The sequence below is a fragment of the Pristiophorus japonicus genome, chromosome 5 (assembly GCF_044704955.1).
Source record: "Pristiophorus japonicus isolate sPriJap1 chromosome 5, sPriJap1.hap1, whole genome shotgun sequence".
NCBI classification, from domain to species: domain Eukaryota; kingdom Metazoa; phylum Chordata; class Chondrichthyes; family Pristiophoridae; genus Pristiophorus; species Pristiophorus japonicus.
Window position 1 is genome coordinate 276,524,001 of NC_091981.1, and position 17,838 is coordinate 276,541,838.

Consider the following 17,838-nt stretch of genomic DNA (forward strand, 5'->3'; position numbering starts at 1 on the left):
TATTTGAAGAAAATAGGATATTGAGTTTTTGGGCCTTGGGTGATATCCTAAAGTTGATAACTGAAATACATTGTTTGTAATGTTCAAACAGTAAAATAATTTTCACTTGCAAATTGACAGTTAATTGCAATACATTTTTCAGCAAAAAGCAAGAGACAATCGTGCAGCATTGCGTATAAACAAGGTTCAAATGACCAGCGAGACTTTGAGAAGACAACAGCAAGAATGCATTGATTCTGTCTCTCGCCCTGATATTGACTTGCCATTTAAGGATCAAATGAAGCAGAAGGAATCGGAACATGAACAGGAATGGAAGCTTAGACAGGTAATTGGTTTCATACGTGTTACTATTGATAATTTGAGAGTCTTATATTTGTAGAATTTTGTTAGCTAACTATAATAATCTGTGGCTAAAATATGCACAGAATTTCAATCCACATGGACAATATTATTTTTATTTAAAAACCCATATTAACCAAATTTAGGCTGTCTGGAATGGCAGTAGTTAACGGTCCAAATTCCTGAATTTGATCTTGCCACCACTGGAGTTTCATCTGGACTATGAGATGAAACACCCAAGTTACAGGACAGTTTTAGGGGATGCTGTCCATTTTGCCCAAATTAATTTACTACATCTGGTGGCTAGCCATGGAGCAACATTGATACCAGCCAAAGAATTCCATGGCACAGACTGTTCCTCATTGATGAAAACTAACAACCCATTTAATTTTTAATCTACCTTAAAAATAGATCCACATTTTCCAAAGACACATTCCGTTTTTTTAGAAAGAAAACCCTACCTTCTCTGACCTTGTTAGACATTCCCTCTTGATCCTGGATAAAGAAAAAGACGCAAATCCAATGTTTTTACAGGGGAAGAAGGAAGACAGCATGACAAGAAATATGTCAGTCAGGAAGGAGGTATGAAATGAGCAACTTTTTAAAAGAAAATACTTATTCTGCCTCCAAGAATCAGAAATGCTATGTTTGACTATAAGCTCTAAATAAGTTAGATTATATGGGAGAAAAGGGGTTTGCGAAGGAGAACTTAGTCCCTTATGTCTCTCTGCTCTTCTACTCTGTTCAAAGATTTACTTTTTAGTGTATACGTAAAATATGTTGTTACATTTATCTACATCAAAATTCATCTGCCCAATCTCCTATCTCTGCCCTCCTGAAGTTCCTTGTCGTCCTCTCAGTAGTTAACTACACTCGCTATTTCGGTGTTACCTGAAAATTTTGATATTGTGGCCCTACACGTATGTGTGTTGTAGTACTAAAACTGACACATTGGGATCACCAGTGTTGATATCCCATGATTATGAAAATGGGCACAGTAGCCTAGTGGTTATGATAATGGACTAGCAACAGAGTCCAAATCCCATCATGGCAAGTTATGAAATTGAATGCAACATATCTGATCATTTGTGGGCTAGCACCAGGACTGCTAAAACTATTGGTGTGTTGCAAAAACCAAACTGGTTCATTAATGTCCTTCAGGGAAAGGAACTTGCAACCCCCACCCAGTCTGTGTGATTGACTCTGAATGCCCTTGGGGAAACTAAAAATGGATAATAAATGTAGCCTTGCCATATCCCAAAAGAAAATAATAAAAATCCATCAACTAATACTGTATTCTGACCTTTAGCTAATTTACTGTTGATGCTGCCACATTCCCTTTAATAACATGCACCTTAATTGCATCAACAAGCCTCGTGTGCAGTATCTTATCCAATGCCTTTTGAAAATCAATGTTATCTTTTCGCCTTTTATCTCGTTGAAATTTGCTTTTTTTCCAACTCGAGTACCTTTACCTTCCATTTTTTTTAAATTTTAAACCTAATTGTGTTATGGCCGTTGTTTACTAAATGTTCCCTATATCCTGCCATTACCGAATTGCTCCACTTCATTTTCCTGGCACCAGATCCAGCATTGCCACTTTCCTTATTGGAATAAAGATGAAAGGAGTCCTGGACACACAGAAGCCGCTCTCCCCTTTTTTGCCACATACATTACTTTTACCCCTCTCTATCTTGGATAATTAAAGTGATCCACTATTTATAGCCCTAATGTTTCTATATTTTTGTCTACATATTTCTTCCTCTATCTCTTTTCCACTTGCAGTCGCCAATAATAAATTCACAACAAGTGAACAGTTTCCTACTATTCCTGATCTCTAACCAAATATATTCAGATTTTTTCCCCATCGTTTCCTATATTATCCTTGCGTTCTAGTGCTGTAATGGACTCTTTGATTAACTGCCATTCCTCCTTTTCTTCCTATTCTAACCCTCCTGAATATTTTGTAACCAGGAATGTTAAGTTTCAATAAAGGACTATTCTCTGTTGACATAATAACTTGTTGAGCAACTCGAGATATTTCAAATTATTTTTTTTAAATGAAGATAAATTGTACAAAAACTATTCATATATAAGTATAAAATGCAAACTATTATATTTTCTACAACATTGCATGCAACTGAGTCTGGGCTGTGGGGAGTAATGGGGGAGAAATGGAATACAACTGAATTGATGGATTTATGGAATCCCAGGTGTCTTTGTCAGCCTGCTGATGAATCAAGTTGCAGGAATCATTATATTTAATGAAAGCACTGATCTGAATAATCGGCATTTGAGTATGTAACAATAAAAACAGTATGCATTTATATAGCAAGGTGTCATCAATGTACATGTGGAAACTGATGCTGTGTTTCTGGATGATGTCGCCAAGAGGCAACATAAGAACATAAGAAATAGGAGCAGCAGTAGCCATTTGGCCCCGCGAGCCTATCTGATTCAATAAGATCATGGCTGATCTGATCTTGGCCTCAACTCCATTTCCCTGCCCGCTCTCCATAACCCTTTACTCCCTTATCGCTCAAAAATCTGTCTAGCTCCGCGTTAAATATATTCAGCCTCCACAGCTCTCTGGGGCAGAGAATTCCATAGATTTACAACCCTCTAAGAGAAGAAATTCCTCCTCATCTCAGTTTTAAATGGGCGGCCCCTTATTCTGAGACTATGCCCCCTAGTTTTAGTTTCCCTTACGAGTGGAAATATCCTCTCTGCATCCACCTTGTTGAGCCCCCTCATTATCTTGTATGTTTTGATAAGATCACCTCTCATTCTTCTGAACTCCAATGTGTATAGACCCAACCTACTCAACCTATCTTCATAAGTCAAACCCCTCATCTCAGGAATCAACCAATGAACCTTCTCTGAACAACCTCCAAGGCAAATATATCCTCCTTTAAATACGGAGACCAAAACTGTATGCAGTACTCGCGGTGTGGCCTCACCAATACCCTGTACAGTTGTAGTAGGACTTCTCTGTTTTTATACTACATCCCCCTTGCAATAAAGGCCAACATTCCATTTGCCTTCCTGATTACTTGCTGTACCTGCATGCTAACTTTTTGTGTTTCATGCACAAGGACCCCCAGGTCCCTCTGTACTGCAGCACTTTGCAATTTTTCTCCATTTAAATTATAATTTGCTTTTCTATTATTTCTGCCAAAGTGGATAACCCCACATTTTTCCACATTAAACTCCATCTGCCAAATTTTTGCCCACTCACTTAGCCTGTCGTCCCTTTGCCAATTTTTTTGTGTCCTCGCAATTTGCTTTCTCGCCCACCTTTGTATCATCAGCAAACTTGGCAACATTACACGGTCCCTTCATCCAAGTCATTAATATAGTTTGTAAATAGTTGAGGACCCAGCACCGATCCCTGCGGTACCCTACTAGTTACTGTTTGCCAACCGTAAAATTACCCATTTATCCCGACTCTCTCTCTTCTGTTAGTTAGCCAATCCTCTATCCATACTAATATATTACCTCCAACCCTATGAACTTTTATCTTGTGCAGTCACCTTTTATGTGGCACCTTATCGAATGCCTTCTGGAAATCCAAATATATCACATCCACTGGTTCCCCCTATCTACCCTGCTCGCTACATCCTCAAAGAACTCCAGCAAATTTGTCAAACATGATTTCCCTTTCATAAAACCATGCTGACTCTGCTTGATTGAAATATGCATTTCCAAATATCCCGCTACTCCTTCCTTAATAATGGACTCCAGCATTTTCCCAATGACCGATGTTAGGCTAACTGGTCTATAGTTTCCTGCTTTTTGTCTGCCTCCTTTTTAAGTAAGGGCGTTACATTTGTGGTTTTCCAATCTGCTGGGACCACCCCAGAATCCAGGGAATTTTGGTAGATAACAACCAATGCATCCACTATCTCTGCAGCCACTTCTTTTAAGACCCTAGGATGCAAGCCATCAGGTCCAGAGGACTTGTCCGCCTTTAGTTCCAATATTTTACAGAGTACTACTTCATTAGTGATAGTGATTGTATTAAGTTCCTCCTTCTCTACAGCCCCTTGATTATCCACTATTGGAATGTTTTTAGTGTCTTCCACTGTGAAGACTGATACAAAATATTTGTTCAGCGTGTCTGCCATTTCCCTATTCTCCATTATTAATTCCCCAGTCTCATCCTCTAGGGTACCAACATTTACTTTAGCCACTCTTTTCCTTTTTATGTACCTGCAGAAACTCTTACTACAGAGGTATCTGTTTTTATATTTTTTGTATTTCGTGGTTAATGGGACACTAGTGTGGGGACAGAAGAGTTCTGTGGAGGGGCAAGTATTGCAGTGCTGGAGGACGCTACAGAAATATGGAACAGGGGAGGCAATGGAGGAACTTAAATACAAGGATGCGAATTTTAAATTGGAGCTATTGGAGGTCAGAGAACTAATGTAGGTCAGTAAGGATAATGGTGATGGTTGACCAGGATTAAAGTTCCAGGTAGGATATGATCAACAGAGATTTGGATGAGCTGAAGTTTACAAAGGCTGGAGGGTGGGAGGCCAGCCAGGAAATCAGCGTACAGTTTCTGAAACAATAAGGGGTTATGGAGAGCGGGCAGGGAAGTGGACCTGTGTCCACGATCGGATCAGCCATGATCGTATTAAATGGCGGAGCAGGCTCGAGGGGCCGTATGGCCTTCTCCTGCTCCTATTTCTTATGTTCTTATTGTAGTCGAATGTGATACATGCATGGGTATGGGTTTTAACGACAGATGAACTGTGGTAGTAGCGGAGGCAGGTGATGTTATGGAGGTGAATGCAGGCAATCTTTGTGATGCAGCTCTGGGTTGAATGATACACTGAGGTTGCTTTAGACACTGGCTGGGGTTAGGAAAGAAGTCGGTGGCAAAGTTAGGCAATTTGTTGGGAGCGCAGGCAGACAATGGCTTTAGTCGTCTTGATGTTTAGCTGGAGAAAATTCCAGTTAATCCAAGATTGGATGTTGAACAAGCATCTGGATAGCAGAGGTAATGGAAGGGTCGAGAGAGATGGTGAAAAGGTAAAGCTAAGTGTCATCAGCATACATGTATAAGCTGACTCCGTGTCTGCGGATGATGTCATGCAGATTAGGAAGAGGAGGGGGCTAAGGGGAATTTGTGACTCGGGAGGCAGGAAGGGAAGCCATTCCTAGGGATGCTGTGGATACCCTTGGATAGGTAAGAATGAAAGCAACTAAGGGCAGTCACACTGAGCTAAACAGCAGAGGAGCGGCATTGCAAAATGTCAACGGCTGCAGAGAGATTGAATTGTGTTACAGGATCAAATCTATTAACCAGCTCCTGGTAAATTTTTGCTGAAGGCACTGGATTTATTTTTTGGATGTATAATCCTCCTGCCAGTTTGCCATTGACCTTGTGTATCATCCCTCACTTCATTGGTCCACAGCCCTGTTGCTGAAACATGTCAGTCCTCCATAATATCCCCATTTCTATTTGTTGATGCACAATCGATGAAACATATTAGAACATCAACAAGCATGAAAATGGCCTTGGAAACATAATGATGATGGGCACACAATAAAAAGTAGAACCATAGAATCTCACAGCACAGAAGGAGGCCATTCGACTCATCATGCTTTTGTCGGCTCTTTGAAAGAGCTATCCGATTAGCACACTTTTAGCAAGTATTTATCCAATTCCCTTTTGAAAGTTATTATTGAATCTGCTTCCGCCACCCTTTCGGGCGGTGCATTCAAATCATAACATTGTGTTTAAAAAAAAATCTCTTCATCCCTTCTCTTGGTTCTTTTGCAATTATTTTAAATCTGTGTCATCTGCTTACCGTCATCCTACCACTGGAAACATTTTATCCCCATGTACTAAGAACAAAAGAATTAGGAGCAGGAGTAGGCCATTCAACCCCTCGAGCCTGCTCCGCCATTCAATATTATAGCTGATCTTCTACCTCAACTCCACTTTCCTGCACTATCCCCATATCCCTTTATATTCAAAAATCTATCGATCTCTGCTTTGAATATACTCAACCACTCAGCCTCCACAACCCTCTGGGGTAGAGAATTCCAAAGATTTACCACCCTCTGACTGAAGAAATGTCTATTCATCTCAGTCCTAAATGGCCGACCCCTTATTCTGAGACTAACCCTTGGTTCTAGACTCCCCAGTCAGGGGAAACATCCTCCCTGCATTTACCCTGTCAAGCCCTGTAAGAATTTTGTATGTTTCGATGAGATCACTACTTCTTCTAAACTCTAGAGAATATAGGCCTAGTCTATTCAATCTCCTCATAGGACAGTCCCGCCCACCCCCCTTTCCCATCCCAAAAATCAGTCTGGTGAACCTTCGTTGAATTCCCTCTATGGCAAGTATATCCTTCCTTCGGTAAGAAGACTAAAACTGTACACACTGTTCCAGATGTGGTCTCACCAGGGCCCAAATAATTGCAGTAAGACATCTTTACTCTTATACTCAAATCCTCTTGTAATAAAGGCCAACATACCATTTGCTTTCTTAATTGCTTGCTGTACCTGCATGTTAACTTTGTGATTTGTGTACAAGGACACCCAGGTCCCTCTGAACATCAACATTTCCCAATCTCTCTCCGTTTAAAAAATACTCTTTTTCCTATCTTCACATTTCTCCACATTACATTCCATTGTCTTGCCCACTCACTTGGCCCCTTGAAGTCTCTTTGTATGCTCTTCACAACTTGCATTCCCACCTAGCTTTGTATCAGCAGCAAACTTGGATATATAGGTTGAAGTTCTCTTATCCGGCATCACCCCTCGTCCGGCACCATTCCCGGCCGCCGGGTGGCGCATGCACAGAACTCCGACCTCCACCCCCAGGTTTCCCATTCTCTTTTTAGGCACAATGGTGATACCTTTCCTTTTATTATTTAATTAAATCATTCACCTGAACAGAAAATCCACACACTTACAAGAAAGAAAGTAATCAGCAGTAGCAGAAGCACCCTCAATCTAGAACACCTCGGGGCCCACCGACACCTCCGGGCCCGTTCGGCCTGCCGACACCTCGGGGCCTGCTGGCCCGCCAATACCACACTGTCTGACTGACAGTCGTTCCAACCAATCGGCGCGCGCTGCACTGAAAACACGTGACCTCCCCTTATCCGGAAATATCCCTCATTTGGAAAAGGCCAAGTCCCGAGGGTTCCAGATAAGGGATGTTCAACCTGTATTACATTTGGCCCCTTCATCCAAATCATTGATAGAGATTGTGAATAGCTGAGGCCCAAGCACCGATCCTTGCGGTACAGCACTAGTTACAGTCTGCTAACCCGAAAATGACACACAGAAAATGACTAAAACCCCAAAATAAAAAAAATCTACTCTACTCAAACCCCTTCATAATTTCCAACACCTCTATTAAATCTCCATTTAACCTTAGCCACTCTAAGTAGAACAATCCAAGCTCCTCTTGTCTCTCTACAATACTCAAGTCCCTCAAAACTGGGTACCATTCTGGCAAATCACCTCTGTACCCATTCGTAGGCCTTAATATCGTTCCTAGAGTGTGGTGCCAAAAATTGGGCACAGTGATCCAGCTGAGGTCCAACCAGTGATTATGAAGGTTTAGCATAAGTTTATAAAGCCGAAGATCCCGAATGCTTTTTAACAACTTTATCAACTTTTCCTGTCACCTTCAAACTTTTGTGTATGTGAACCTCCAGATCTCGCTTTAATGCCACAGTACCGAAACGGCTCTCATCAAAGTCACACAAGACATCCTTTGTGACTGTGACAAAGGCAAACTATCCCTCCTCGTCCTTCTTGACTTGCCTGTAGCCTTTGACACGGTTGATCACTCTATCCTTTTCCAATGCCTCGCCACCGTCTTCCAGCTGGGTGGGACGGCACTTGCGTGGTTCAATTCTTATCTATCTAATCATAGCCAGAGAATCATCGGGTTCTCTTCCCGCACCGTTACCTCTGGTACACCCAAGGATCTGTTCTTGGCCCCCTCCTATTTCTCATCTATATGTTGCCCCTTGGCAACATCATCCGAAAACACAGCGTCAGTTTCCACGTGTACGCTGATGACACCCAGCTCTACCTCACCACCACTTCTCTCAACCTATCCACGGTCTCTAAATTGTCAGACTGCTTGTCCGAGTTCTGGATGAGCAGAAATTTTCTCCAATTGAATATTAGGAAGACCAAAGCCATTTTTTTCGATCCCCGCCACAAACTCCGTTCCCTAACCACTGACTCCATCCCTCTCCCCAACTCCTGTCTGAGGCCGAACTAGACTGTTCGCAACCTTGGTGTCATATTTGACTGAAATGAGCTTTCGACCACATATCCACAGCATAACGAAGACCGCCTATTTCCAGCTCCGTAATATCGCCCGTCTCCGCCCTTGCTTCAGCTCATGCGCTGCTGAAGCCATCATCCATTCCTTTGTTACCTCTTGACTTGACTATTTCAATGCACTCCTGGCTGTCCTTCCACATTCTACCTTCCGTAAACTAGATGTGATCCAAAACTCAGCTGCCCGTGTCTTAACTTGCACCAAGTCCCGCTCACCCATTGCCCCTATGCTCGCTGACCTATGTTAGCTTCTGGTTAAGCAGCACCTCCATTTCAAAATTCTCTTCCTTATTTTCAAATTCCTCCATGGCCTCGCCCCTCCCTATCTCTGTGATCTCCTCCAGCCCCACAACCCACCGAGATGTCTGCTCTAATTCTGCCCTCTTGAGCATCACTGATTATAATTGCTCAACCACTGGTGGCCGTGCCTTCTGTTGCCTCGGCCTAAGCTCTGGATCTCCCTTCCTAAACCTCTCCACTTCTCTACCTGTTTCCTCCTTCAAGACACTCCTTAAAACATACCTCTGCGCTAATTTCTATTTATGCGGCTCGGTGACAATTTTGTTTTTTAATCTCGTAATACTCCTGTGAAGTTCCTTGGGACATTTCACTACGATAAAAAGGCGCTATATAAATACAAGTTGTTATTCTCTGCATTAAATTTCACCTGCCATGTGTGTGCCATTGCACCAGTCAGCCTATGTTCTCCTGATGTCTGCTACTATTCTCCTCACTGTTTACTACATTTCCTAGTTTTGTATCATTTACAAACTTTGATATATATCTGCAAACCTGTATATCCATGTCCTGATATTAAAAAGAGCAGTGGTCCTAATACGGACCCCAAGGGGACACCATTGTATATTTCCCTCTAGTCTGAGAACCAACAATTCAGCACTACTCTCTGCTCTCTGTCTCTTAACCAAGTTTGTATCCATGCTGCCACTGTCCCTTTAATTTCAGGAACTTTGATTTTGTTAATTACAGAATCATAGAAATTTATAGCACAGAAGGAGGCCATTTCGGCCCATAGTGTCCGTGCTGGCCGACCAAGAGCTGTCCAGCCTAATCCCACTTTCTAGCTCTTGGCCCGTAGCCTTGTAGATTATGGTATTTCAAGTGCATATCCAATACTTTTTAAATGTGGTCAGGGTTTCTGCCTCTGCCACCCTTTTGAGTCCCAGACTCCCCACCTACTCTCTGGGTGAAGGAACCCTCTGCTAAGGGAAACAGGTCCTTCCTATCCACTTTAAGCCCCTCATAATTTTATACTACTCAATAAGGTCCCCCCTCAGCCTGCTCTGTTCCAAAGAAAAAAAAAACAGCCTCTGCAATCTTTCCTCATAGTTATAATTCTCCAGCCCAGGCAACATCCTCACAAATCTCACTTCTTTCCTGTAATGTGGTGATCAGAGCTGCACTGAGTCCTAACTAGTGCTTTATACAGTTCAAGCATAATCTCCCTGCTCTTGTATTCTATACCTTGGCTAATAAAGGCAAGTATTCCGTATGCCTTTTTAACCATCTTATCTGCCTGGCCTGCTACCTTCAGGGATCTGTGGACATGCACTCCAAGGTCCCTTTGTTCCTCTACATTTCTCAGTGTCCTACCATTTAATGTGTATGCCTTTGCCTTGTTAACCTTCCCCTAATGCATTACCTCACACTTAGCCTTTGAATTCCATTTGCCACTGTTCTGCCCACCTGACCAGTACACAGATATCTTTCTGCAGTCCGCAGCTTTCTTCTTCATCATCAACCATGCAGCCAATTTTTGAATCCTCTGCAAACTTCTTAATCATACCCCCTACATTCAAACCTCAATCATTGATAGATACCACAAAAAAGCAAGGGACATGGTAATCAGCCCTGCAGAACCCCACTAGAAACATCTTTCCAGTCACAAAAACACCGATCAACCATTACCCTTTGCTTCCTGCATCTGAGCCAATTTTGGATCTAACTTGCCACTTTGCCCTGGATCCCATGGTCTTTTACTTTTGTGACTAGTCTGCCATGTGGGACCTTATCAAAAGCCTTGCTAAAATCCATCAAATGCACAACCCTCATCGACCTTCCTTGTTATTTCATCGAAGAACTCAATTAAGTTTATCGGACACAATTTGCCTCTAGCAATTCCGCGATGGCTGTCATTTATAAATGAATAAAACTAGAGTAATGGAAAGCTATTTTATTTCCCTTGGTTTGCATGTGATAGTTTGGGATTGTTTTTAAAAAGCATATCAAATGCCCCATAAAATTGTCTGATTTTTACCTTATTTTTAAGCTTTTTAAAAAAAAAAGTTACTCTGTCCTCAATAGAGAGGTGGTCATACTTTGTTGAGAATTTTAGATATGAATTTGTTGGAAGATGTTCAACCAATAAAGCACTCAGGTAGTGTGTTGTTTTTCTGGCTTTTCATTGCCTATCAAGGAGGTTCCAAGTTGTGCCAAATTAGGTTTTCTTGGCCAAGGCAGTGGTGGAACAATTGATAAGCCTCCTCTTACAAGTCATATAAGGTTGCCAGCTATGCTTTCTTGTTTTTGTTATCGGAAATTGCCCAGATAGATCAGGTACTCCATTCCTCCTCATACAAGCAAAGTTCTTCCTCTTTGACAACCTGTATCCTCCCTTTGGTGCCCCTCCCCCAGCCAACACCTACTTCCCAACATATTCTGACTGTCTGAGCTAATATCTGGGTTGAAACACTCACCAACAGAATATTGTTTCATTATACCACTTTCTTTTTGCATTTTCAGGGCTACTTCAAAAAATGTACATAACCTCTCATTTCTGCGGAGGGAATTTGTGATATGATTACAGTGCCTTTTAGCAGAATTGTTTAATATTTTCTCTTTGATGTGCAAAATATTGGTAGGCTGCTTGCAGCTTTTTTTTTAAAGTCCCATTTTTGGCTATTGTGTCTTCCCCTTTCTGAACCATACGTATATAGTCAGCACCATGCCTACTCCCCATTCCACGTCTCTTTCTCCATCGTTGAAGTGAAGCCTAGTCAAAAACTTTCCGAAAGTCGAAGTATATCATAACAGTATTTCCGTTGTCCATTTTGTCAGTGTTATCTTTGAAAAAATGACAACAGATTTCCTACATAGTTCAAACAATAATTGGAACAATGAGCATATAGAGTAATTGGAATAGCATTGACTGAATATTGGGTCTAAAATGTAACTTTATTTCTAAGACAAAACTGTTTTCTGGTCTATTGACCACACTGATGTAAAAAGGCACCTGGGAAATTATTTATTACAATAATACATGTGTAGCATCCCAAGCTGCCAGGTTATACATGCATGGATTGCAAATTAGTTTACAGTAGTTGGATTTTTCAGCATTCAATTCTTGACACTTGCACATTTTAAGTGTGCCAGACAAAACAATATTTTGATTGTTTCAGCAATGGGAAAGTTTTTAAGTACAATTTTAAGGTTTTTGCTTCAGCTTCCATATTAGCAATATTTGTCATTCAAGTTACATAAACCTGATCAGTTTATCTTTCGTCTCGGTTCAAAACAGCAAATGCGCCAGAAGAGTAAGCAGCAAGCCAAGATTGAAGCTACACAGAAACTGGAACAAGTGAAACATGAGCAGCAGCAGCAGCAGCAACAGTTTGGGTCCCATCAGTCGTCGGCAGGGGAGGATTCCAACAGCCCTAAATCAGGTGAACAGGACAATGGGCACTTGTCTCCTCTACTGCAGTTGCCCAAAGAAGGGTTTACAAGGCCTCAGGTTCCTGGCACTTCTGCATCAACATCATCCGATGATGTCTTTCTAAGACCTCAGGCTCCTCCACCGACCCCAACCAGAATACCATTGCAGGATCCATTTACACAGCCCCAGACTTCACAGCCACAGTCACCACAAATGTATTCTCCAGCTGCTAATGCATCAAGACCGTCATCTCCTTGGGACCCATATGCTAAAATGGTAGGAACACCAAGACCACCACCAGTTGATAGAAGAACTTCAGTGTCCTCTTTAGATTCTTGTGCTGTTCCTCAAGGTGTAACCAGGCCATCCCCAGCTACTGAACAGATCGAGAGAAATAGGCCTCCATTAGCTAATGAGTCTTTTGGGTCACTATCACCAGTCAGCAATGATCCTTATGCAAAAGCACCCGATACTCCTAGACCCACCATGACAATATCAACGGATCATTTTTCAAAACCATTAGGATTGCCAAGGTCACCTATGAATCCTGATCCATCAGGGAGTATGCAAGGAATTGCAAATGATCCCTTTGCTAAACCTGCACTTAGACCTGATATGTTTCCTCGACTTCAGATGCCGCATAGTCGAATGGTGCCTCATGATGTATATTCAAGATCTCAACGGGCACCAAGTCCAGCAGGTATTGAAAGTGGAAGTGGACACTTGTTTAAGACACCAATGCCACCACTTCAGTCACCTCAAGATCCTTATACATCCATGCCTCTAAACCCAAGACGTACTCCTGTCGATCCATATGAAAGAACTATATTAACCCCAAGACCTACAGATAACTTTCCACAGAGCACAGTGCAGTCCCAATCCCAGGCAATTGATCCCTACGCACAGCAACCACATACGCCTCGTCCTGTGAATGAGCCATTTTCACACAATCAGAGATTTCCTCGGCAGATCCAGGGTGACATGTTTGTTCAACCAGGGTCAATGTCAAGACGTTCTCCTCATGATCCTTATTCACAGCCTCCTGGAACCCCTCGGCCTATAATGGATTCTTATTCACAGCCTCCTGGAACCCCTCGGCCTACAACTGACCCTTACTCACAGCCTCCTGGAACCCCTCGGCCTATAACCGATCCTTATTCGCAGCCTCCTGGAACCCCTCGGCCTACAAACGATCCTTATTCACAGCCTCCTGGAACCCCTCGGCCTATAATCGATCCTTATTCACAGCCTCCTGGAACCCCTCGGCCTGCAGCTGATCCTTTCGCACAGCCTCCTGGAACCCCTCGGCCTACAAACGATCCTTATTCACAGCCTCCTGGAACCCCTCGGCCTACAAACGATCCTTATTCACAGCCTCCTGGAACCCCTCGGCCTGCAGCTGATCCTTACGCACAGCCTCCTGGAACCCCTCGGCCTATAACTGATCCTTATTCACAGCCTCCTGGAACCCCTCGACCTATAACTGATCCTTACGCACAGCCTCCTGGAACCCCTCGGCCTATAACCGATCCTTACTCTCAGCCTCCTGGAACCCCTCGGCCTATAATTGATCCTTATACACAGCCACCTTTAACTCCAAGACCAGCTCCAGTTGATCCATATGCACAACAGCCACTTACTCCAAGACGCTCTCCTCAGCAAGCAGATCCATATTCCCAGCCACCTGGTACTCCAAGGCCTTTAGTTGTACAATCGCCAATTAATCAGAGATATTTAGATCCATATGCACAACCACCTCTAACCCCAAGGCCAGTTGTTTCTGATCCCTTTCAACAACCTCCACAGTCTCCGAGAGCAGTTATTGCAGAGTCATTCAACCGGCAAACATTGACGAGACCAAGTTTGTTGGCAAATCAGGATCTATTCTTGCAACCACAACGCAACAGGGTTCCAAATTTGCAAGATACATTTGTGCGACCAGCTGATCTGCGTTGTCGAACTCCTCAGAATTCCAGACAAGCTGGAATGTCCGATGACCCTTTTTCGCCCCCTGCGCCAGCACTGAGGCCTGCCGCAGACACATTTGGGCATATGGTGCACGACCCATATGATCAACCACCAAGGACCCCAAGACCTCAAACTAATGACACATTTGTGCCGGGGAGACTTAATCATGATATTAGTGACCAACAAGGACCTGCATCGGATCCCATGAGTTTCAGCAGCTCCATAGGATCGCCCATGAATTCACAAGTGCAGCAGTTTCATAATGTGCCCCCAACACTAGATCAAGTCCAATCTGTGTTGACATCTGAGACGCAGAATAACGTAAGCACAGGTCACATGGACACAGAAGAAAAACAAAGACAGGTAAATCTGATACCATATTTTGAACTAGTTTTGTAATTTGTGATTATTTAATAAAAATGCAGTTATAAAAATCTGCCTCAGTTTGAGCGCAGAATGCAGGTTTAAATGGGAGGAAACCAGAATAAGATTATTTTCCATTTAATTATTGTGACTGTTTCTTAACATTTTAGATGGTCTGAATTTTTGGAGCCACCTACATTACCCTAGGAACATATGATGGGGCAGGACCGGGAAAGACCATTGCAATCATCTGGCTGGTCCCAAAATATGCACCACACTCTTCCCCTTCACAACATGTTCATACCCCTCATAATATGTTGCCATGACACAATTTTGCGTACAAAAGAAAAATAAATGTGTTTTATATTTATGTTTGTGCAAAGCCAGGACCTTTGCAGAAAGCTTTACCCGAAACTGCGAGTTCTTGATTATATGATTTTATCTAATTCATAGCAAAAAATCTAATGTCAAAACAATTCAGATCACCTGATTTAGCATCTTAGGATACAAGAACACCCGTAAGAACCAGCTGACGAAAAATACCATATAAATCATGAGATTAATTAGGTAGTGAAATAAATGGTTTCAACAATGGTATTAGTTGCACTTTAACCAGCACAAATGGTAGAGAATTGCTACAGTTTGATAATCATGAATACTTGGTTCAGTATGGTACAAAGTATTTAGACAGAGTTGATCAGGATAACCTACTCTTTGCAGCGGTGCACTCTGCAGCATCAGAAAGATGTGACTTGGCTGTCAATCTCGAGCAAAGCCAGAATTAACCTACATGTTTGTCAGCGATAGAACAGTTGTTGCAGCTGTATTTATATTTAGCATTCTGAACGAACCCGAAAAGGCCATCATAACGCCAGTGGCGAAGGTGCAGGAAAACAATTCTTAATGTCGAAAAATTGCTTTCCTAACCATGTTCTCACATGGAATGCTGTACTTTGTGGCCAGGAAGTTGAGTGCAAAGTTAACCGGCAGTTGGTGAACCAAGATTATTGGGAATTGCTTTATGAATTGGGAATTTTTCACATAACTTAATAATCCAGCATGATTTCCCATTGTCTTTCTGTGCTCCCAGAAACCACCAGGGTCATATTTCTTGGATAGATGTCCTGTTCTTTCGTATGGTAGTCGCAAAGCAAATCAAATGTCAATATCGAAGTCAGTTATCCAAGCCAAAGCTTCCAGTGTAACAGCGTGGAATATTCTTGTAGACTATTTGCAAATTTTCTCTGAGGGCAGTGCTCAATGATGTGCTCCAGGGTCTGATTAGGACCTCGGCAGTCACATGATGGGGATGCTTTAAATTTCCAGCTATGGAGAAGGTGGCAGCATCTACCATGACCAGTTCTGATGCGGTTGATGGTTGTCCACTGTTTGCGAGGGAGGTTTGATCCTTCAGGTTGTGCTGTGAGGTCCTCTACAAGCATTTCGCCATCGGTCATCTTTGGGAATGCTGTATTGATGCCCCCAATAAAAATAAATTGGACATTGTTTAATATTTGGTAAATCTGGACGACATAAATGGAATTTTGTGGCTTACGAATGGGCTTACTAGCACAATTCTTGGGCTGGATTTTCGGCTAATTTGCATCTGTTTAGAACCTGGCCGTGGCGCAAAAATGTTTTTTTTGCCGCGAAACAAGGCGCACAACATTTTGCGCCTGGGCGGAATTTTCGCCAGTGGTTTTGCGGCGGCGCTAAAATTAAGTGCCCGCCCGATGTTTTCCCGTTTGGATGACGTCAATTCGCGCCCCGGACGGAACTTTTGGCTATATCGCCCGATTTTGCGACTGCCCAGGAACACGCCAGCAAAAGCACTCGCACCCAGGGCACACCCGGTGCCAACGGTGCCATTTTGAAAACTGAGCATAAGTTGAGTACATAAAAGGATTGGGAGAAAAAGGCTGCATTTTTCATACTGAAGTTTTATGTGAGTTTATAGTTCGTTTTAAAGGATATTTTAAAAGATGGGGGGCTATACTATGTCAGCCATTATTCCTGGTTGCTGTATTTATACAGTGTCGAGCTGGAAGAAGGCTTATTGATCATTTTGAACGTAATTGAAGAGGTCACAGACGTATGGGGAGGAGGCCTTACCCCCAACGACTTTACAGGGAACAGCGGTCATACCTGCAGTTCTCTGAGACACAGTGCGTTAGAAGGCTGCGCTTCCGAAAAGAAGTGCTGACAGAGATTTGCCAGCTCATAAAGGCAGACCTACAGCCTGCCAGTGGCATCAGGACTGCACTGCTCGTCGAGGTGAAGGTGACTGCGGCACTTGCCTTCTAATACTCTGGCTCCTTTCAGGCATCAGCGGGGGACATATGCTCCATCTTGCAGCACACTACATATTGCAGCATTCACCAGGTGACTACTGCACTGTACGCATGCAGGATGGACTTCATAAACTTCCCAATGACCAAGGAGGCTCAAAATGAGAGGGCTGTAGGTTTTGGACCATTTGCTGGCTTCTCCAAGGTCCAGGGTGCCATTGACTGTACACACGTCGCCCTGCGAGCACCTTTACACAATCCAGAGGGTTACCAAAACAAAGGGATTCCACTCCATGAACGTACATATTCTCTGCGACCATACTCAGCGCATCATGGCAGTCAATGCCCAATATTCAGGGGGCTTCCATGATGCTTTCATCTTGCGTGAGAGCACTGTCTCCGGCCTGTTCCAGCTTCAACCACAAGGCCAGAGCTGGATGCTCGGGGACAAAAGTTACGGCCTCACCACCTGGCTCATGACCCCACTCCGGAACCCTCAGACAGAAGTCGAGCATCGCTGTAAAGAGAGCCATGCAGCCACACGCAACATCGTCGAACAGACAATTGGAGTGCTCAAGCAGCGCTTCCAATGCCTAGACCACTCTGGAGGCTGCCTACAATACTCCCCTCAGCAGGTCTCTGAGTTTATTGTGGTGTGCTGCATGCTACACAACTCAGCCATCATGAGAGGACAGGATTTGCTAATGGCGATTGCAGGAGAACCTCGGGAGAGAGGTGAGGAGATAGAGGAAGAGGAGCCTGGCGAGGAACCCATGGTCCCACCATAACCACAGGGGAGGAATCGTGGAAATTTCGCTGCTACAAAAGCCTTATGTCAGAAGCTCATAATTCAACACTTTGCTTGAAGAGTGACCGGCACGC

The 17,838-nt window shown here is 43.2% G+C and overlaps 1 protein-coding gene across 1 annotated transcript in view; it reads left to right on the forward strand.

The window, feature by feature from the left end:
* Positions 1-17,838, forward strand: part of kmt2ca (lysine (K)-specific methyltransferase 2Ca) — a 420,190-nt gene that overhangs the window by 298,232 nt on the left and 104,120 nt on the right. The window contains exons 36-38 of the mRNA XM_070881651.1: positions 143-325; positions 874-921; positions 12,203-14,668. Of these exons, the coding sequence (XP_070737752.1) occupies positions 143-325; positions 874-921; positions 12,203-14,668 (2,697 nt within the window). The remainder of the gene's footprint in view (positions 1-142; positions 326-873; positions 922-12,202; positions 14,669-17,838) is intronic.